Source organism: Ambystoma mexicanum, chromosome 9 (genome assembly GCF_040938575.1).
Source record: "Ambystoma mexicanum isolate Mex_15411 chromosome 9, UKY_AmexF1_1, whole genome shotgun sequence".
Classification (NCBI taxonomy): domain Eukaryota; kingdom Metazoa; phylum Chordata; class Amphibia; order Caudata; family Ambystomatidae; genus Ambystoma; species Ambystoma mexicanum.
The window spans coordinates 574,734,484-574,756,620 of NC_090931.1; the positions used below are offsets into that span (position 1 = coordinate 574,734,484).

Genomic DNA, 22,137 nt, shown 5'->3' on the forward strand with positions numbered 1-22,137 from the left:
CAGGCAGACCATCAGGGGACCATGCGACCCATCGCCTACGCTAGCAAAGCCCTCACCGAGACAGAGAGGAGATACTCACAGATCGAACGTGAGGCCCTGGCCATATTGTGGGGGGTGCAAACACTTCCGGATCTACATTCTAGGGAAGCCAGTTGTCTTTGTAACAGATCACAAGCCTCTCATCCGATTTTGTCAGGCACCTGCTCCAAACAACCACCTCGCATAGAAAGATGGATGCTCTCGCTCATGGAATACGGGGTCAGGCTGCTCTACAACCCAGGGACACACAACCCAGCGGACTATTTATCCCGTCACCCGGGTACCGGACGACCCAGGGACTCACAGGAGGTGGCAGACTGTATGGAGGCGATACACCTAGTGGTGGAATCGGCATTGCCTGTTGCCCTAGCGCGCCAAGAGATCGCGGACGAATCCAACACAGATGAAGCATTCCTGAAAATTAAGGAAGCAGTGGCCAGTGGGGAGTGGCGTGAAGTCCTCCCGAACAACTCCCGCAGGAACGTGGGGGCGCAAAAAGACCTGCAAGCACTCTGGAAGGCATGCCATGAGCTGTCGGTAGCAGAGGACGGTCTCCTGCTGAGAGGCCTCCAGATCGTGATTCCAAGAACGCTGGTGGACAAAGTCCTGAAGCTCGCCCACAAAGGTCACCAGGGGATGGCTAAAAGGAAAGCACGTCTTGGATTGAAAGTCTGGTTTCCTGATCTGGAAAGCAGGGTCAAAGAATTTGTGAGAGCTTGCATCCCCTGCCAGGCAGCGAGTCCCGCGGAGAGGGGGCCGCCCATTCAGGCCATGGAGAGGAGTGACAGCCCATGGGGGACGGTGCATGCTGACTTCGGGTCCACAGGCCGAGGAACACACTTCTTGGTGGTGACAGACCAGTGGTCGCGCTATCCGGAGGTAGAGTTGGTTGACTCCACGGCCAGCAACCACACCATCCTAGCCATGTAGAAGATGTTCGCCACACATGGTTTTCCCCTGGAGACATGCTCGGACAATGGAGCACCGTTCAAAGGACAGCAATTTGCTCGCTATTGTGAGGAAAGGGGAATAAAACATTGTAAACTCACCCCCCTCTGGCCAAGAGCGAACGGAGAAGTAGAACGCTTCATGCAAACGCTCAACAAAGTGTTCCGCATATCGCTGAATGGGGGGGAAGACCTCCGGCGCAACCTGTTTGACTTCCTCCGAGAATAGCCCACGACCCCGCACCAATCCACGGGGGTCGCACCGGCGGAGGCCCTTTTCAAACGGGTACCAAGAGGACTGTTACCTGAAGTTGATGGTCGAAGTCTGGGAGAGATCGACAACAACCAGGTGCGAACGGAGAGACCCACTCAGAACGAGAGAGAGACAATCCGGCGAGGATTACCGGGGAAAGAGATTGCAGTGGGAGACATAGTGCTGGTGCGGAATCGGAGATCGGAAGGGAAGCTGTCGATGCCATATGAAACACAACCACTGGGAGTGACACACTTCAAGGGGTCTATGGTCACCGCCCGCAATGCACGAGGGACAGTCACCAGGAACCTATCGTTCTTCAAGCGCATAGGAGCTGCGGACTTGGAAGAAGTCGTCACGCAAGGCCCAGATCAGGACACAGAAGTGCCACAGGGAAGCGATGGACCGCTAGAGACTCCGGGGACACCAGAGGCGTCCAATGCTGAGACACACAGGTACCCGAGCCGGGCGGGGTGCAAGCCGCCGCAGAGGTTCCAAGACTTTATTATGGATCCTGCCTCATAACCAGTGAAAAACTGTCAGTTGCAATTTGAATAGATCACTGTTGATTCTAATGTTTGGTAATGTTTATTGTTCAAGGGAAAAGGGAGGGATGTTGCGTAGTGAATACGCTAATGTATGCATGCACGAGCGGGATCGAGGCTCGCGCATGCGCAGTTGAGAATAAAGACGGTCCTCCGGCAGTTGGCGACGGGGACCCGAGCAAAGCACACGTCTCCGGCGTGGCTCATTGTGCGAGTGTGTGAGCGCACGTGTGAATGCCGGCTGGGGCCCCTGGCTTTCCCCGCCAACGTAACAAAGACTATGAAACTCTATCCGGTCAGCATCATACTCGCCCCCATGCTCCTACAATTCAGAAAAGTACTCAAGACCCACCTCTTCAAGGAGTCTCTACACCTCAACACCTAGGCCCTCACACTGCCCCCCACGCCACCTGACTCACTAGACACTACCCACCCCTCTCCTCTCTGCCACCTTGTACAGCTGTACCCCTCCTCTGTGCCTGCCCCTCTGAATCCTACCCCCCGCTGTATGTCTGTTCTGTTGTTACCTCTGAAAAACGCTCCGTTATGCATCTGTACTGTTGTATACCTCTGTAAAGCGCCCCATTGTGTATCTGTATTGTTGTATACCTCTGTAAAGCACTCTGTTGCTAAGCTAGGTCCGCACTTAATAATAATAATAATAATAATAATAATAATAATAATAATAATAATAATAATAATAATAATAATAATAATAAATGTAGTGGATGGGTATGGGGTGTTAGGGAAAAGACACGCTCCTCAGCCTTTGTTTTATTGCACCAGTGGTGTCATTCACACTCAACCAATTGTGTAATTCACACTGAACATGCACACGTCATTGCAGTGCAGCCCAATGTACAATCTCTTTGAGGCACTATAGATGATAACATAGATACATGCTTACTTCAGCATGTAGGTACAAAACACTATATAGCATTACATCACATTAGTTAAATGTACAAAACAAGGGAAACGAAGCGTCCACTTGGCTGTGTGTCCGTATGCAAGGCCTTCAGGTGCCCCCACCGACCGGTTGTGTCACAACACGGTGCAGCAATAAAGCTAAGGATTAGGAATGCGCCAACACGTTCTCAGTGATCAAGTAAGTATGCCGTTCTGCATCTGTTCTATGGTCTTTATATCATTCAGTGCACTCTCGTGAGCGCGGCTCAACGGATCACTGGATTGCATGCTTCATGCAGTGTCCACACAGACGTCTTTCCATGTTGCCAAAGGGTGGTTCCCCAGTCTAGTCTAATACGGCGCTCAATGCATGTTCCCCTCGCGTATTTAGCTTTGTCAAGCGAGGGGCCAGAATGAGTGTTGCATGGCGTGGCCGCTCATGGGGTCTTGCGGGTGTCTCGCACACTCTGATGCGCCCCTCTGATGTCCCCAATCTCTCTCTGTACTTAGCTTTGATCGCTGAGGGGCTGGGATGAAGTCCAGTGGGTTGTGGGCCCTTGCGTGTACCTTGGTCCTTGGAGTCAAAGAGATGGGTCGTCTTACTGTGATTCCTCAAGTACAAGCCCCGTGCATTAGCCGTGAGGTCAGCGTTGTGATGTCACCAAGAGGCCGCCACACTGTAGTTCTGGGTTCAAAGCATGCCTGTGATTTGTAGTTTTTAGCAGATGATAATGGTTTTTCCTGCAAGCAGGACATAACAGTTGTCGGAATGGGTTTAGGTGCCATTTTAAGGCAACCTGGTGCCTTTTCTTTGCTGTTGTTGATGCTATTTGTGATGCCATTGTTGTTGTCCTGGGTGTTAGTCTTAGTAATGCATGGTGGTGGTGCAAGTTAGGGGTGCATAGCTTGTTATAACTGACACATTTTGTTGGTTTTTGTATTTTACTTTGCCATCATATCGTCCCTTTTAAAAACGTTTTTTCAATGAATTACATAGATGTTTATCAGTGCAACTTAACCATAGCATCCCTTTAACAACGTTTTTTCAGTGAATATCACAGGTTTTTATTAGTGTAACTTAACCATATTATCCCTTTAACAAATATTTTTCAGTGAATTTCATAGGTTTTTATTAGTGCAACTGAACCATAACGTCCCTTCAACAAAGTTCTTTCACTGAATTTCAATGGTTTTTATAAGTCAACCTGTTTTATATTACAGCACTGTATATAAGTTATTAATAATACCTTTTTTAGCATATATGAAAGGACTATAAACCTCCTTTGACAAATGCATTTTTGCAGCTCTTATTGATGTGTGTCATTTTCAGCAGTGCATGCTGGGGCTGCATGTCATGGTTGAATTTCCTTGGGCATTAGGCTCGACCATGACCCTGGCCCCACCAAACCACCTTAGGTCTACACTGCACCAAGCCTATATCCTTGTCCAGTTTCCACTATAGCCCCATAATGTGACGAATGGTCAGTGTTCATGACTTGTAGTCATGGCCAGTGTGCATGCATGCTGCAGGCCCCAATAAGCAAATCAGAGTAGATATTAGTTCTTTCCGGGGGCCAGACCCACTGCCCAGGCACCAAAGTTGTATCACTATTTTTTGTGCCTACATTTTGACACTTTGGAAAATTAAGACACAGGACAGATTTATAAAAGTATGCTTTCAGGTCCTTGCTGATGCTCCTCACGCACGTTTTCTACAAATCGTCTAGCACTTTGGGCTGTAATAGCAAGCAGAATTTTTCTTCCCATTCAAGCCTATCCTGATTTCGAACATGTTACCACATAGCCAGTCCATCGTGGCCATGCCCACTTTAACCCCATTGATGGACCCTAGTGGTCATGGCCATGCCCCAGACAATCTGGCCACTGACCATCACCATAGGCTATGCCTCAGGCACCAAGGTTATAACGCTTTTTGTGGAACTCTCCTCTCCAGAGACCATGCTCACTACCCCCTTTAACCACATAGATGGTCCCGGATAACCATGCCCACTTTAACCCCATAGCCGTTCCCTGGTGGCCACAGACAGTGGCCGCAGATTTTGCTTCAGGCACCAAAGATATATCACTATTTTGTGCACCTGTCGTTGCCGGGGGCTTGGCCCACTGCCCACTATAACCCCATAGCCAGGTCCTGGTGGCCATGGGCAGTGACCGATTGTCCGGGGAGGGGCAATCTGGCCACAGGCTTTGCCTCAGGCCCCAAAGTTATATCACTATTTTTTGTACCTACATTTTGAAACTTTTCAAAAAATAAAATACTGGACAGATTTGCAAAAGCATGCTTCCAGGCCCTTGCCAATGCTTGCAAATGCTTCTCGTACATGTTTTCAGCAAATTCGTCCAGGATTGGGCTGTAGCTGCGAGCACATTTTTCTTCCCATTCAAGCCCATCCCGATTTCAAAAATGGTGTACCCCCCTCTAATTCTGCCCCCCTCGACAAAACAGCACCCCACATTGCAACAACATTGAATGTTGGGCCTGCATTTCCTTTTTGTGTAGTTTTGTTGGACTGCACCAAAGCTGTAAGCCATCTAATAACTGCTCTTCACCGACCATGTAATGCACATATATGCATTGATGTCCTTGAATATTTGTCAAGTTCGCGAACATTACAACAATGTCCCCAAACATCTGAGATGTTCGCAGACATTACAGAAGAAAAACCATTCCCCATCCCATCCTCATAACCACTGACCTCCCCAGAGATAGTTGAATTTGTTTGACAAGTGTAATGTTGTCTTTTTGAATATGTTTTACTGGGATGTTCGCAGACTATGGTCGCAGTTCACAAATCCAACATGGCATCTGTTATAAAAAATGTTACGCACCTCACATTTTTAATTCACCAATAATTAGGCGAGTATGATGTCTGTGAACGTTACGCGGACCCCTGATAGTCTCAGAGGCATGCGCAGACACCTAACCAGGAAGTGAGTCAGCGGATTGGACAGAGCTATCACTCATTTTTTCTACCTACATATCGGGCATTTAAAAAAATGGATTAGCACCAAATTTGCAAAAGCACGCTTCAGGACCGGGCCATTGCTCCCAATGAATGTTTGGTGCAAATCCGTCCAGTGGTTTGGGCTGTAGCCACGTGCAAAACCTTTTTCCATTCCACATTTCACAGGTTCTAGGCCCCCCCCTATAACTTTGCTCCTTGGACAAAACTGCAGTGAACCTCGCCAAATAATTCAGGATTGGCTGTATACTTTATTTGCAAGGTTTCGGGAGGATTCGTCAAAGGGCATCAGAGTTATAAGATGCCCAAAAAAATGCCCTTCTTATGGGTGGAACAATGTAACCTAACTACAGGGTCGCTACCACAGACCCTTAAATATATATAGATGTATATATATATATATACATATATATCTATCTAGAGAAAAAACTTGTTGAAGGGACGTTTTGCAACCATAACTAGCGCCCTCACCATGCACAGCTCAGACACCCAGGACATCACAAATGACATCATCGATCTGTTTTATTGATTGGCGCAACTTAATCATAACATTCCTTTAACAAAGCTTTTTCACTGAATTTCAACAGTTTGTATAACTGAAGATGTTACATGATGTTCCAGCACTGTATGTAAGTTATGAATAATACCACTTTCAACATATTTGAAACAGTTAGATTGTTTGCAGCGCATACTGAGGTGTGACCCTTTGAGCAGCACATGTTGGGGATGCTTATCATGGTTCAATTACCTAGGCCATGAGGCTCAACCGTGACCCCAGCAACACCAAACCACCCTCTTTATCCACTGGACCCATCCTTCAGCCTGGTCCAATGTCTACTATACCCCCATAATGGCATCGGAAGCCATTGTCCATGGCTTGCAGCCATTGCCAGTGGCCACAATCCCTGGGCCATGTGCTTCAGCCATATTGCAAGCCCCGGCAACCAATCTACAGTAGAAAGTGGGCAAGGCAATATAACCATAACGCACATTTAATAAACATTTTTCAGTGAATTTCAACACTTTTCATAACCAAAGATGTTTTGTTTTTGTACCAGCATTGTATTACGTTATTCAAATTCCTCTTTAAAATATATGAAACCGCTATAAAGTTCCTTTAGCATATATTTTGCCACGACATTGGCATATGTCACTTTGAGCAACACATGCTGGGGATACAAGTTATGGCTGAAGTGTCTGAGGCGGGTTAATATAACCTTAACTACAAGGTCACTACCGCACTCTCTGTAATGTATACATGTGCATGAATGTCCTTGAATATTTGTCAAGTTCGTACGTTTCAGCAATGCCCCCAAACATCTGAGGTGTTTGGATTGAAAAAACACCTGTCTTTTGGCCTTTTCAAGACCTGCGCCTCTACTCACCTCCCTTTACCTCCCCAGAGGTTTCTTCATGTGTAAGACAAATGTAATGTTGTGTTTTAAAATGTTTTCTCCCCCGCTCCACACCTTGACAACACTGCACCAAGCATTCCAGAGTCTGATCTATACTTTATTGCAAGGTTTTGTACAGATTTGTCAAATGGCACCAAAGTTATAAACTGCCCAAACAGTGCTCTTCCTATGGAAAAGTCAACTTACCCATAAGGGGTTGCTATCGCAGTGAAAAAGTCAATCTAGGCCACAACTGCAGAGGCATTTCCTTTCCTTGAAACATGTAGACAGTGATTATGGGTCCATCTACTAACTTTCTGTCAGAAGAACTACTTGCAGGGATAGTAGTCCCTAAGGAGGAGGAGCGGGCAGGCAGGGGGGTTGAATTTAACAGATTCAGTTCTGCATCTTGAATAAACTGTCTCTTCTGTTCCTCAGGGTGGACCACGGAGTGCTTCCAAGAATGGGACTCATTTATCAACTTAGCTATCCCCAGTATGCTAATGCTGTGTATTGAGTGGTGGTCCTATGAAATCGGAAGCTTCCTGGCAGGTCAGTGCTAAGCTTAGATTACTTGGAGTCAAAACATTTAATTTATTGGGCTTTGATATAGATACAAATGTGTGTGTTTCCCACTTCTAGGTGTGATCGGGATGGTGGAGCTTGGTGCTCAATCTATACTTTATGAAGTAGCCACGGTCGTCTACATGGTGAGTCTTTACACGCGCCGAAATTATTAGCAATCATGATTCAAGATGTCTTGTGGAAGCATGCTGATGTAGCTCAGTGAGCTGCTGCGGATCTATGCGTGCAATGTTAAATTCGCAGGTTTGAATTCCATGTGACTTTCCTATTCGTACATTCTTTGTGAGGATAATAAAACAATTACCTTTTAGCTGCATAATAGCAGCTAACATTTAGAGCATTAAAAGACAGGTATGCAGCAACACATCCATACAATACAAAATTTGGGCCTCATTACGACCCTGGCGGAAGACCATGGTGCTGTTCGCACCATGGTCCATGCCGGTAAGTTACTGACTCCGCCATGGAGAAAGGGGGAATTACCACCCCATTACAAGGTTGGCGGGGTGGTAATTCCCCTTCCTCCATGGCCCTTCCCCATTCCCATTTTTGCCCCATAGGGCTCAATGGGAATGGGGAAGGCGCTAAGTACGGTGCCGCAAATTGCGGAACCGTACTTAGCACCAAGGTCCCTTTGCGGGTCCCTACTTTAACGGCAGGTAAAACCAGCCGTTAAGGTCGGGTCCCGCAAAGGGACCTCGTAATTAGGCACTAATAGGTTAATGGCGCCGCAGCCTTTTACGGCACCGTTAACCCATTAGTGCCTGGGTCGTAATGAGGCCCATTGTTATCATTTGGGAGTTTGTGGTTGTGGGTAGCATCACAGGGATAGCCTTGATGTCAAAGCAGATTACAACAAAACCTCTTTTCAAATATTACATGGCCTGCTGTAGCGGCCATGTAGTTATGGTTAAGTTGCTAAACCCATAGGAAGAGCACTTTTTGTGTGGCTTATAACTTTGCTCCCCCTGGACGAATCCTCACCAAACTTTGCAAGTATATGGCCCACTTTGAATTTTTATGCAAAGTTTGGTGAGGTTTGGTCAAAGGGGGGCAAAGTTATAGGGGGGTCCCAACATTTCTTTTTTTCCCATAGACATAATGGGAAAACATTTCTGTTGTGCCTACAGCCGAAACCACTGGAAGGATTTTCACCAAATTTGTGGCAAGAGCGGCGACTTCGTCCCGAAAGCGTGCTTTTGTTAATTTGGTGTAAATCCGTCCAGTAGTTTTTTTTAAATGACCAAAACGTAAGGAAAAAAAATGTGTGATATCTATGTCCGTTCCGCGGACAGGACAACGATTGGCTAATCGGCTTGCGTCATGTCTGCGGACATGCAACATGTTGTCTGATTGGCTGGGATGAGGTGTGAGGTGCATCAAATTGTTTCGATGCGCCCGCCATATTGGATGCGCAGACATGCGCTGGAAGTGAGCATAAATCCAATTTTGGGGAGTGTGTTTGTGTGTATGAGTGCTTGGAGAGGGTGGGGGGAGTAAGAGATGGGTCAAATGCTGCATTTGTTTAGGTGGGAGAAGGCCGTGATGTGTTTGCGGTGTCCACGGTCATGCGGTTGTCCGTGGACATACTAAACACTGGGCGCACTACTGGCTATTTTAGTTTAGTATGATGTTGGTTTCGGGTCATTAGAAGAGCATTGGGTGAAGAGGGTATGTATTGAAGAGTGTGTACATTGGTTGTAATTATTTTTTAGAATGTTCATTGAAGTGGATAGTTTTGTGGTGGATGTGTTATGTTTTAAGGTTGTGGTTATTTGGTAGGTGTTTGTTTCAATGGGTGTGTTATGCTGCAGTGGTTGTGGCCAGGGCCTAGAGTCTTGAGTGCATGGCCGAAGGCCATAGGCCCTAGGCCATGCACCCAAGAATCTAGGCCCTGGCCACAACCACCGCAGCATAATTCTACAATGCTACCAAATATTTTGATTGTGGTATGTGGGCTGCTTAGGGGATATGTTTTCAAAAATGTGAGTACTGATTGATAGTAGTGTAATAGTGTTTATAGGATAGTGAGATGATGTGTGTTTGTTTGTTGGATTGTGTTCAGATTGTTGGTACTGAAGACTAGGCATTTTGGGTTGTATTTATTGGTGAGGTGTTCATTTGAAATGCTGTGTTATGTTGCACTGTTTGTGAGTTTAATTATTATATACTTACTCTTTCCTTTGTTGAGGCTGTAAGAAGAGTTTTGGCCAGGCCATGCAGTCAAGATTTTAGTGTTTGGCAACAAGCGCTGCTGCATAAGATACACATGGAAGCAAACATTTTGAATTGTGGTTTATGGTCAGGTGTTTGCTTGAATGGGTGTGTTATGTTGTGGTGTTTGTGAGTCCAATTATTATATACTTACTGTTTGACTTTTTGTGGTTGTATGCAGTTTTTTCATGACATGGGCAGTTGGAGCACACATTCTTTTTCAATCAATGTGATAAAAGAAAAAATCACATGTTAGTGTAGGTAGTTTATAATGAGTATTGCATTTCATGGTAGACATTTCTGTATTTTGTGGACCCTCATAGTTAGTACTTTAGAAGTACTATAGTTCAAACCAGTGTACTGTGCAATTTGCTCAGTTCCTGTGTTTGTTGATTAAATCATTGGGTCTGTGGGAAAAAGATCCATGCTGGATTAAAAAAAAACCTTTCTACGCTGTGGTACAATATATTTCTTTCATGATTTCAATAGGAGGAATTGAATAGGTGTATGGTTTTTCATTTGGAAGTGGTGGTAGTATTGTTGCAATTAGATAGTAGTTGGTGTATTCTATTTGTTTTTCTTTTTCAATTTTAGTGGTTTTCATCTATCTGTTCGCTTGTTGCAGATTTTTCGGTCAATTAGATATCTGTTGGCATACTCTAACTGTTTATTTGTTGTTTAATTTTAGTGGTATTCATTTATGTGTTTCTTTGTTGCAGATTCTTGGGGCAGTTAGATACCTGTTGGCGTATTCGAACTGGTCATAGTTTTGAAGTTCAAGTTTTGTTCATCTTCATACACAGATTAGTTATTACATTTTGGTTTTAAGATTAAGAAGTAAGTGTTTACAAGATTTTCTGGGAATCTCTGCTTTAGAGTAATGGTACTATCATTACATTCGAACCATCCACAATTATTTTTTTCTATATGTAGTGTAGTGACCTGCATTGGTTGTGGCTCCTGCGTGGTAGATTATATCTGTTGTTGTGAAGGTTTTCTTACCAAGTGATACTTGGACCATATGTGAATCCAGTCAGCTTGCAGTTGTTGTTGGTACCATCTGCATTATAATGTAAAAGCATTACTATTACATATTTACTATGTGTCTGTATTTGTAAGGTGGAACGATTATCGGAATTGGAGGTAGTACCTAATCTGCCATGGTTTGCATTTTGTACAAGTTGCTGAAATGGAATGGATTCACAGTTAGGTATGGATATATACACAAAGCGTTTATTAGGAACTTCTTCTTGTACTACATGCCTGCAAAGAGTGCATGTATGTTTCCACATGTATGAAGTCTGGAAGATTTCATTTATAGGTATGATTTTGTTTTCTAGTACTTGTTGCAAGTACATTAGACATTTTTGTGGATCTTCTTGTGAGTTTATAGTGAATTTGACCATTCAGGCACAGTAGTCCAAATCCTGCCTTATTCCATGAACACTGTAAGTGTTGTCAGGATTGTTGGTTGCATGACTAACGTTTGCAAACACAATTGGTCTGTACCGTGTAAGTAAATGTTGTCAATAATTGGTGGCAATTGGAATAGAATATTTATTGCTACATTTGCGTAGCAATTTACACCATTTGTATTTGAAAATTTGAATGAACCTGACAGTTCTGTGTCCAAGTCATTTGTTGTGAGTGTGCGTTGCTTCTTTGAAGAGGTAGTTGAGTTACTTTGACCATTAGATTCTTGCTTGGTTATGGTCTTTGGTGAAGTGTTACCTTCTTTGACTTTTTTTGGAGGAATTGCAGTGAGATCTTGCATAGATTGAGTCTGAAGTAGTTTTCTTTTACAACGTTTTTGTTTTTGCAGAACAGGATAGGTTTTTAGATGGGGTGTAGAGTGAACGCAGTCTATTGTATTCTAGAATTCAAGAAATATCAGCATTTACTTTACTTGCATCAAAGTTCATTAGACATAGGGCCTCATTACACGGAAGGCGGTAAGGGTTAACGGTCACCGGTAATGCTACCTGTGACCGTTAACCCTTACCGCCTTATTACGAGGTCCCTTTGCGGGTTGGTACTTTAACGCCTGCTTTTATCAGGCGTTAAAAAAACGAACCCGCAAAGGGACCTTGGTGCTAATTACGGTACCGCAGTTTGCGGTACCGTAATTAGCGCCTTCCCCATTCCCATTATGCCCTATGGGGCAAAAATGGGAATGGGGAAGGGCCTTGATGAATGGGGAATTAGCGCCCCCACTCACCTTCGAGTAGGGTGGTAATTCTGCCATCCACCAAGGCGGACACAGTAAAATACCGGCGGCAACCATGGTGCTAATAGCACCACGGTTACCGCCTACCGTGTAATGAGGCCCATAGTCAGTCAAGTGTACATAAGCGTGATAGTGCTACACAGCTCATGCATTCTTTAAAGACTGTGCTATCAATATCTATCAATGTTTTATCTAGGGTAAGACCTTGTGATTTGTGAATGGTGACTGTGTATGCTAGAGTTAGAGAAAATCGTTCTCTGCGTACATACATGTCTTTGAAAAGAAGGATGCAGGCAGTTGAGCATCCTATCCTTTTAACTTCGGATAGATTGTCAAAGAGAATATTGACAAATTGAATATTGTTGTCACGTGGGTATGTTTGAAAGCCAACAACTGTACCAAGTGCTCAATTAACTAGTCCTTGTTCCACGTCAAGGTTATGTTTAAGCGTTACTCTACAGTTTAAAGATCATTTTAATATTTTCTCCAAACCAGCTGTGTTAGAGATAGAGTTTTCCAAGGTGTTTAGCTTTGTTGTGGCTTGTTGACACATGGGTAGTGTCATGCCATGTACATCTAGTTTGTCTCTGGAGGCATTTTGAATTATTGGTTGAATTTCTTTTTTTAACATTGTTTCATTAAATTTTTAACAGCTTGCAAGAGTTGGCATCAAGGACATACAATTGACATTTTTGTGTGCTCATTTTTCCATGACATCAGTAGCACATGAGTTATGGCCATAGAGTGCATGGATGTGCCTGGTTTTTAATACTGGACAAAGACTGATATGCAAATGGATATTTCCCATCTGTGAAAGGCACAGTGAGTAAAAGCAGTGGCTGCGAACTCTCAAGTGGTTAATAACCACTGAACAGGTTATCATGTCTGTTCTTGCGAGAGAGGGGCGCCCGCTACCTTTGTTAAACTATTTGTTAAGGAACCTGGGATTGGTAACCCTAGGTCTCCTGGGGGCAACCAGACGTGGTCTCCCTCTCACTGTGCTTAGAGAGGCATCAGCTTCACCTCACTGATGATCCCCAACAAGGGTGAAACACGTGTATGGGGTTGCTGGTGGTACTCTCGTTCAGATTGGAATTGCCATCGTATTTCGGTGCTGGACTGCCCCTGGGCAGGACAAAGACTGATATGCAAATGGATATTTCCCATCTGTGAAAGGCACAGTGAGTAAAAGCAGTGGCTGCGAACTCTCAAGTGGTTAATAACCACTGAACAGGTTATCATGTCTGTTCTTGCGAGAGAGGGGCGCCCGCTACCTTTGTTAAACTATTTGTTAAGGAACCTGGGATTGGTAACCCTAGGTCTCCTGGGGGCAACCAGACGTGGTCTCCCTCTCACTGTGCTTAGAGAGGCATCAGCTTCACCTCACTGATGATCCCCAACAAGGGTGAAACACGTGTATGGGGTTGCTGGTGGTACTCTCGTTCAGATTGGAATTGCCATCGTATTTCGGTGCTGGACTGCCCCTGGGCAGGACAAAGACTGATATGCAAATGGATATTTCCCATCTGTGAAAGGCACAGTGAGTAAAAGCAGTGGCTGCGAACTCTCAAGTGGTTAATAACCACTGAACAGGTTATCATGTCTGTTCTTGCGAGAGAGGGGCGCCCGCTACCTTTGTTAAACTATTTGTTAAGGAACCTGGGATTGGTAACCCTAGGTCTCCTGGGGGCAACCAGACGTGGTCTCCCTCTCACTGTGCTTAGAGAGGCATCAGCTTCACCTCACTGATGATCCCCAACAAGGGTGAAACACGTGTATGGGGTTGCTGGTGGTACTCTCGTTCAGATTGGAATTGCCATCGTATTTCGGTGCTGGACTGCCCCTGGGCAGGACAAAGACTGATATGCAAATGGATATTTCCCATCTGTGAAAGGCACAGTGAGTAAAAGCAGTGGCTGCGAACTCTCAAGTGGTTAATAACCACTGAACAGGTTATCATGTCTGTTCTTGCGAGAGAGGGGCGCCCGCTACCTTTGTTAAACTATTTGTTAAGGAACCTGGGATTGGTAACCCTAGGTCTCCTGGGGGCAACCAGACGTGGTCTCCCTCTCACTGTGCTTAGAGAGGCATCAGCTTCACCTCACTGATGATCCCCAACAAGGGTGAAACACGTGTATGGGGTTGCTGGTGGTACTCTCGTTCAGATTGGAATTGCCATCGTATTTCGGTGCTGGACTGCCCCTGGGCAGGACAAAGACTGATATGCAAATGGATATTTCCCATCTGTGAAAGGCACAGTGAGTAAAAGCAGTGGCTGCGAACTCTCAAGTGGTTAATAACCACTGAACAGGTTATCATGTCTGTTCTTGCGAGAGAGGGGCGCCCGCTACCTTTGTTAAACTATTTGTTAAGGAACCTGGGATTGGTAACCCTAGGTCTCCTGGGGGCAACCAGACGTGGTCTCCCTCTCACTGTGCTTAGAGAGGCATCAGCTTCACCTCACTGATGATCCCCAACAAGGGTGAAACACGTGTATGGGGTTGCTGGTGGTACTCTCGTTCAGATTGGAATTGCCATCGTATTTCGGTGCTGGACTGCCCCTGGGCAGGACAAAGACTGATATGCAAATGGATATTTCCCATCTGTGAAAGGCACAGTGAGTAAAAGCAGTGGCTGCGAACTCTCAAGTGGTTAATAACCACTGAACAGGTTATCATGTCTGTTCTTGCGAGAGAGGGGCGCCCGCTACCTTTGTTAAACTATTTGTTAAGGAACCTGGGATTGGTAACCCTAGGTCTCCTGGGGGCAACCAGACGTGGTCTCCCTCTCACTGTGCTTAGAGAGGCATCAGCTTCACCTCACTGATGATCCCCAACAAGGGTGAAACACGTGTATGGGGTTGCTGGTGGTACTCTCGTTCAGATTGGAATTGCCATCGTATTTCGGTGCTGGACTGCCCCTGGGCAGGACAAAGACTGATATGCAAATGGATATTTCCCATCTGTGAAAGGCACAGTGAGTAAAAGCAGTGGCTGCGAACTCTCAAGTGGTTAATAACCACTGAACAGGTTATCATGTCTGTTCTTGCGAGAGAGGGGCGCCCGCTACCTTTGTTAAACTATTTGTTAAGGAACCTGGGATTGGTAACCCTAGGTCTCCTGGGGGCAACCAGACGTGGTCTCCCTCTCACTGTGCTTAGAGAGGCATCAGCTTCACCTCACTGATGATCCCCAACAAGGGTGAAAAACGTGTATGGGGTTGCTGGTGGTACTCTCGTTCAGATTGGAATTGCCATCGTATTTCGGTGCTGGACTACCCCTGGGCAGGACAAAGACTGATATGCAAATGGATATTTCCCATCTGTGAAAGGCACAGTGAGTAAAAGCAGTGGCTGCGAACTCTCAAGTGGTTAATAACCACTGAACAGGTTATCATGTCTGTTCTTGCGAGAGAGGGGCGCCCGCTACCTTTGTTAAACTATTTGTTAAGGAACCTGGGATTGGTAACCCTAGGTCTCCTGGGGGCAACCAGACGTGGTCTCCCTCTCACTGTGCTTAGAGAGGCATCAGCTTCACCTCACTGATGATCCCCAACAAGGGTGAAACACGTGTATGGGGTTGCTGGTGGTACTCTCGTTCAGATTGGAATTGCCATCGTATTTCGGTGCTGGACTGCCCCTGGGCAGGACAAAGACTGATATGCAAATGGATATTTCCCATCTGTGAAAGGCACAGTGAGTAAAAGCAGTGGCTGCGAACTCTCAAGTGGTTAATAACCACTGAACAGGTTATCATGTCTGTTCTTGCGAGAGAGGGGCGCCCGCTACCTTTGTTAAACTATTTGTTAAGGAACCTGGGATTGGTAACCCTAGGTCTCCTGGGGGCAACCAGACGTGGTCTCCCTCTCACTGTGCTTAGAGAGGCATCAGCTTCACCTCACTGATGATCCCCAACAAGGGTGAAACACGTGTATGGGGTTGCTGGTGGTACTCTCGTTCAGATTGGAATTGCCATCGTATTTCGGTGCTGGACTGCCCCTGGGCAGGACAAAGACTGATATGCAAATGGATATTTCCCATCTGTGAAAGGCACAGTGAGTAAAAGCAGTGGCTGCGAACTCTCAAGTGGTTAATAACCACGGAACAGGTTATCATGTCTGTTCTTGCGAGAGAGGGGCGCCCGCTACCTTTGTTAAACTATTTGTTAAGGAACCTGGGATTGGTAACCCTAGGTCTCCTGGGGGCAACCAGACGTGGTCTCCCTCTCACTGTGCTTAGAGAGGCATCAGCTTCACCTCACTGATGATCCCCAACAAGGGTGAAACACGTGTATGGGGTTGCTGGTGGTACTCTCGTTCAGATTGGAATTGCCATCGTATTTCGGTGCTGGACTGCCCCTGGGCAGGACAAAGACTGATATGCAAATGGATATTTCCCATCTGTGAAAGGCACAGTGAGTAAAAGCAGTGGCTGCGAACTCTCAAGTGGTTAATAACCACTGAACAGGTTATCATGTCTGTTCTTGCGAGAGAGGGGCGCCCGCTACCTTTGTTAAACTGGTTTTTAATATAGTTTGTGCTTCTTGAGAAAATACACCAACTCTAATACTTTTTAAAATATTGGCATATGTCAGGCCTGCAGACGGCCACATATTTTCCGTTAATTCTCTGTATTGGAAATGTTGCCAAAGGTTGACATTTCCTATGCTGCCAAGAGTTTTACGGCACAGTTTATGCCCTAAGGTTTTAAAAATAGGTTCAGCTTTCACTGGTGTTAACTGAAGAAGATCTCCGAAAAAAATAATGTGTTTTCCTCCAAAGAGCTCTTTGTAGTCTGTTTTGAGGACCTCTTGTAGTCTGAGGTGAATTAAATCCAACATTAGATTGGAGACCATGCTCACCTCATCTATTAGCAGCATTTTCATTTGTTTGAAAACTCTGCATAGTTCCATTGCAGCTTCTGTAGAAAGTTTGTAATAGTCTAATTTGTTTTGGTGTTCTACTGGAAGGAGTAGTAATCAGTGTAAAGTGACACAGCCTATGTTGTAGGCAGCTAAACCTGTGAGGGCAGTTACAACAGCTGACAGTTTGTTGTTTGTCAGTAGTTGGAGGAACTTGCTGATGATTTTGATTAAGAATGTTTTGCCGGAACCAACTTGACCACTTACGTATAGCAGAATAGGTTTGTAATCTTGGCAGGTACAGTTTTTCTTTTCATGGTGCACACCATGTTCAATTTGTTTTGTTACTTCTTGGAAAATGCTACACTGCTCAGTGTTTAGTTGTGATTTCAGTACAGCAAAGTCTTCTGTAGATTGCTCATACTGACACATGGTGTTTTCTACTTCAGTTATGGCTAATTCTGCCTCATCTGCTATTAGTGGCTGTCCAAGTGGTTCTTGGCTTCCTGTTACAGAAAGTTGACTACTGTCAGGAATGTCCACATCTAGTTGGACCTGGAGTTCTTCTTCATGTTGCTGTTCATTGTGCAACATTATTTGGTACTGTGTAACGTTTATGTCTGTTATAGTGCTTTCATTTGCTTTGAAAGCATCTTCATAGGAGTCATACGTATCCAGTAACTCTTCTTCTTTTCTCCATGGTTTAAAGAGTTGTAGCAGGGACATGTAATACAGTTCTTTATGTTGAGGAGTTTTTCATTACAATTTGATATGATTAATTAAGCTGTGTTTGGTAAGTTTCACTCAGCTGCCTTCAGAATTTGCTACTCTGTATCTACCTTTCTTTTCATCTGGTTTAATATTATTTTAGTATGTGAAATATTGGGCTACGTGGTATAGACACATGGTTTCCAAAGTGGTACTCCTGTTTGGGTAGTGTGTGTCTAGTAAATTGTTTTTCAAAATCTCTTGGCTGTTGGGATCATTTGTCGCTATTGTTTCTATGTCCTCATATGATTTGAGAACCCTGTATCTAGATTTAGCAGGACCAAGACTTAGCCATACTATATTGTCAGATTTTCCTAGAAGGCAGTACCGGTTAAACAGTCTGCAGCTTCATAGCAGCCACATTCTCTATGAGAGAACATTTTTATGCCTAAACTGTACTATTTCTGTTATAGTGTTTTGTCAGATGATAGGTATTCCCAGAGGTCCTGAAGCTCTGTTTTCTCTGCTTTGGTTAAGTAGGCTGTGACATATCGTGCAACTGCAGTGGAATTGTCTGCAATGTACTGAACATCTATGTTTGAATTCCATAGGAGGGCAATGGTTGCATTGTAATCATTGATGGATTTTGATTGTTCTGTTCTTTTTATGTAATATGTATTCTTAGGTGATTTACCTTTGATACTATGGGCCTCATTACACGGAAGGCGGTAAGGGTTAACGGTCACCGGTAATGGTACCAGTGACTGTTAACCCTTACCGCCTTACTACGAGGTCCCTTTGCGGGTAGGTACTTTAACACCTGCTGTTTAGCAGGCGTTAAAATACAACCCGCAAAGGGACCAGGGTGCTAATTACGGTACCGCAATTTGCGGTACCGTAATTAGCACCTTCCCCATTCCCATTATGCCCTATGGGGCAAAAATGGGAATGGGAAGGGCAAAGGTGGAAGGGGGAATTACCGCCCCGCCAACCTTGGAATAGGGCGGTAATTGCCCTTTCCACCAAGGCGGTGCCTGTATTTTACCGGCATGGACCAAGGTGCTAATAGCACCTTGTTCCTCCGCCTACCGTGTAATGAGGCCCTATGTCTAACTGAAGACATGAATGTGTTAACTTGATCTGTTGTTGAAACTTGTGTAGGGAAATCAAAGCAGCATTTGGTGTAGTATTTCCCTTTGTTTTTATATTTGCGATGACAATATTTCCCACATTTGTGTCTTTGAAATTGTCAAATTTGTGCATGAAGGTCACTATGGGCCTCATTACGATTCTGGCGGTAGCCATGCCGCTATTAGCGGCATGGCGGCTGCCAAAATCGGGTCCGGGTTCCCAGAATGGGGAATTACCGGGCCATTCCGAGTTCGGAGGGCCCGGTAATTCCTCCCTCCAGAAACCTGGCCCCGGACCTTCCCCATTCCCATTCAGCCCACATAGGGCTGAATGCGAATGGAGTAGGGAGCTAACAACGGGCTGATTACGGCCGGCCCGTTGTTAGCTCCCTCTTCCCTCGCGGGACCCGCTCTGCATGTCTGGTAAAAGCAGACGTGCAGAGCGGGTCCCGCGAGGGGATCTCGTAATGTGGCGGAATGGTGTTAACGGTTCCGCATCCTTTTGCGGCACCCGTTAACCCATTCCGCCACTCTCGTAATGAGGCCCAATGTGATGTTTGTGAACAACACATAGTATGTTTGTTTGAAGTGTGTTGTTCTTAGCGGAATGATTGAAGTCCTTAGATACTTGTTGGCATATTCTAAGTATATTTGATGGTAGAAGAAGTGTTGTAGTAAGAAGAACTGTGATGGCGTATTTGACGTGTAGCGCAATTAAGGGTAGTTACCTGTTGGTGTATTCTATTTTGACTTTTAAAAGTAGTATCATAGTCTTATTGATGTAGTTATATACCTGTTGGCATATTCTAACTGTTGATAGTTCTACAGTTCAGTGACTAAATTTGAGTTTAAGGAATATTAAGTAGGCATTTGTTAGATTTGCTGGTAATCTTTGTTTTAGAGTAACAGAAGTGTTTTAACATTCAAACCAACCATTCAAACCTTCTTTTTTTAACATATACAGTATAGTGGCCTGAAGTAGTTGTGGCACCAGTGTGGTAGATTATGCCTACTGTTGTGAAGGTTCTCTGGCTAAGACCATGTGTGAATCTAGTAAGCTTGCAGTTGGTTTTGGTACCATCTGCATTGTACCTTAAAAGCATTAGTATTAGATATCGGCTATGTGAGTTTATTTGTATGGTGAAACGATTGTCTGAATTGCATAAAGTGCATAATATACCATGATTTGCATTTTGCAGAAGCTGGTGCAATGTTATGGATTCACAATTTGGTATGGATATATACACAAATCGTTCATTAGGGATGTTCATTTGTGAAACTTAGTTGCAGAGACTGCATGTATGTTTCCATGTGCATGAAATCTGGAAGATTTCATGTATAGGTATGTTTTTGGTCTCAAGTACTTGTAGTAAGTACATTAGGAATTCTTGATGATCTTCCTGTGTGTTTATGGTAAATTTCACCATTCCTATACAAAAGTCCAATTCTTGCCTTACACCTGAGACACTGTATGTGTTGTTAGGGTTATTTGTGGCATTTCTATGAAGGGCTAGCATTTTGTAAACACAACTGGTCTGAGCCGTTTAAGTAAATGTTTTCAACAATTGATAGTAATTGGAAGAGAAGATTAATTGCTACATTTGCATGGCAATTTACTCCAGTTGTTTTGCTAAATTTAAATGGACCAGAGAGTTGTCTTTCTGTGTTATTTGATGGGCCGGCATTTATTTTTTGAAAATAAATATTTGTCTTTTTGTCTTCTGATGGAGTAGCAGTTGTTTTCGGTTTGAACTATTTTTCTTTTTATTAAAGGTTTAGTTTTCTGCGGTACACGGTACATATCTAGATGGAAGTGTACAGTCCACATAGCCTGTTTTATACTAGGATGCAATGAATGTCAGCATTGACTTTGTTTGCATCAAAGTTGACTAGGAATAAATATTGAACTGTACGTAGATGTGAAAGTGCTACGTAACTCATACCTTCCTTAAAGACTGTGCTGCCAATGTCAGTCAATGCATGATCTAGGATTAGACCTTGCGATTTGTGAATAGTGACAGCATTTCCAAGAGATAGAGAGAATTGTTCTCTGCATACATACATGTCTTTGAAAAGAAGAAATCATGCTATTGTGTGCCCTATATTTTTAACTTCTGCAAGTTTGTCAAAGTGGATGTTGACAAACTGAGGGGCCGATTCATGGAACAAACGTGCGCCGAAAATCCATGCGCAAGCAGGCGCAAGGGAGCGCAAGCGTGAGAAACGCAGCGCACGCGCATGCGTGCGATTCAAGGAAGACGCTGCGCGTGTTTCCCGCTGTCCGTGTGCCCAATCCAGCCATGGCGCACGCAGGCATACACGGCGTGCGCTATGCGCACAGCAAAAGCGCACATAGCGCGGCGCATACAACCACAGTGGGCGTAGCACGCGGAATGGGGAACAACGCGTGAAAAGCAAAAGCGCACATAGCGCGGCGCACACAACCAAAGTGGGCGGAACAGGCGGAATGGGAAACAACGCATGAAAGAGAAGGCGTAACTGGGGAAGTACTGCAGGGAACTACACGGAACGCCCACACGCACGCGAACAACCCGTATTCATGGATCCGAATACGGGAAACCCGCGCACAGGCGTCAACACGTCCGCCACACGAAGGCAGGCGGAAGCGTCCCCGTGCACAGCATAAAAGTGCGCGCAAACAACAAATGCGTATATACAGCTACGATGAATGCCCCATTTGTCGCAGCACTGATCGTGGGACACCGCAGGAGGAGGAGAATAGCCAGGGCACGCATTTTCGCACCACGGACAAGCCTTTTTGGGATGCCTGACGACCAGGTCTATGGCAGGTATAGGTTTCCACCCCATATCATCCTAGACCTGGTCAGGGAGTGGGAAGATGACCTTACATCCCCCACCCTTTGCTCCCAAGCAAAGAGCCCCTTGGAGAAGCTGCTCAATGTCCTGCATTTTTTGGCCACTGGGACATTTCAGCGGACCACTGCCATAGTGGGGGGGGGGTCTCACAGGCCACGCAGTCACGCTGCCTACACCAGGTACTGGCAATCATGACAGCGCGCCCCTCAGTCCGCAGGCACATATACATGCCCAGAACACCCACAGAAAGGCAGGCCGTTGTCCTGGATTTTTTCAGGGTGGCACACTTCCCCAAAGTGCTCGGTGCCATAGATTGCACCCATGTGGCCCTACGTCCACCTAGGGCCACTGAGCACATCTACCGAAACCGCAAGCACTGGCATTCCATCAATGTACAGGTGGTATGCGATGCAAAGGGAATCATCACCTCTGCCTATGCAAACTACCCTGGCTCCACCCATGACAGTTTCATATACAGAATGTCCGCCCTGAGCCGGGCCCTGGAAGC

At 45.1% G+C, this 22,137-nt stretch overlaps 1 protein-coding gene across 1 annotated transcript in view; it reads left to right on the forward strand.

Moving 5' to 3' along the window:
* LOC138488293 (multidrug and toxin extrusion protein 1-like) overlaps positions 1 to 22,137 on the forward strand; it is an 832,142-nt gene that overhangs the window by 633,961 nt on the left and 176,044 nt on the right. Inside the window, exons 9-10 of the mRNA XM_069615176.1 lie at positions 7,507 to 7,620; positions 7,711 to 7,778. Coding sequence (XP_069471277.1) covers positions 7,507 to 7,620; positions 7,711 to 7,778 — 182 coding nt within the window. The remainder of the gene's footprint in view (positions 1 to 7,506; positions 7,621 to 7,710; positions 7,779 to 22,137) is intronic.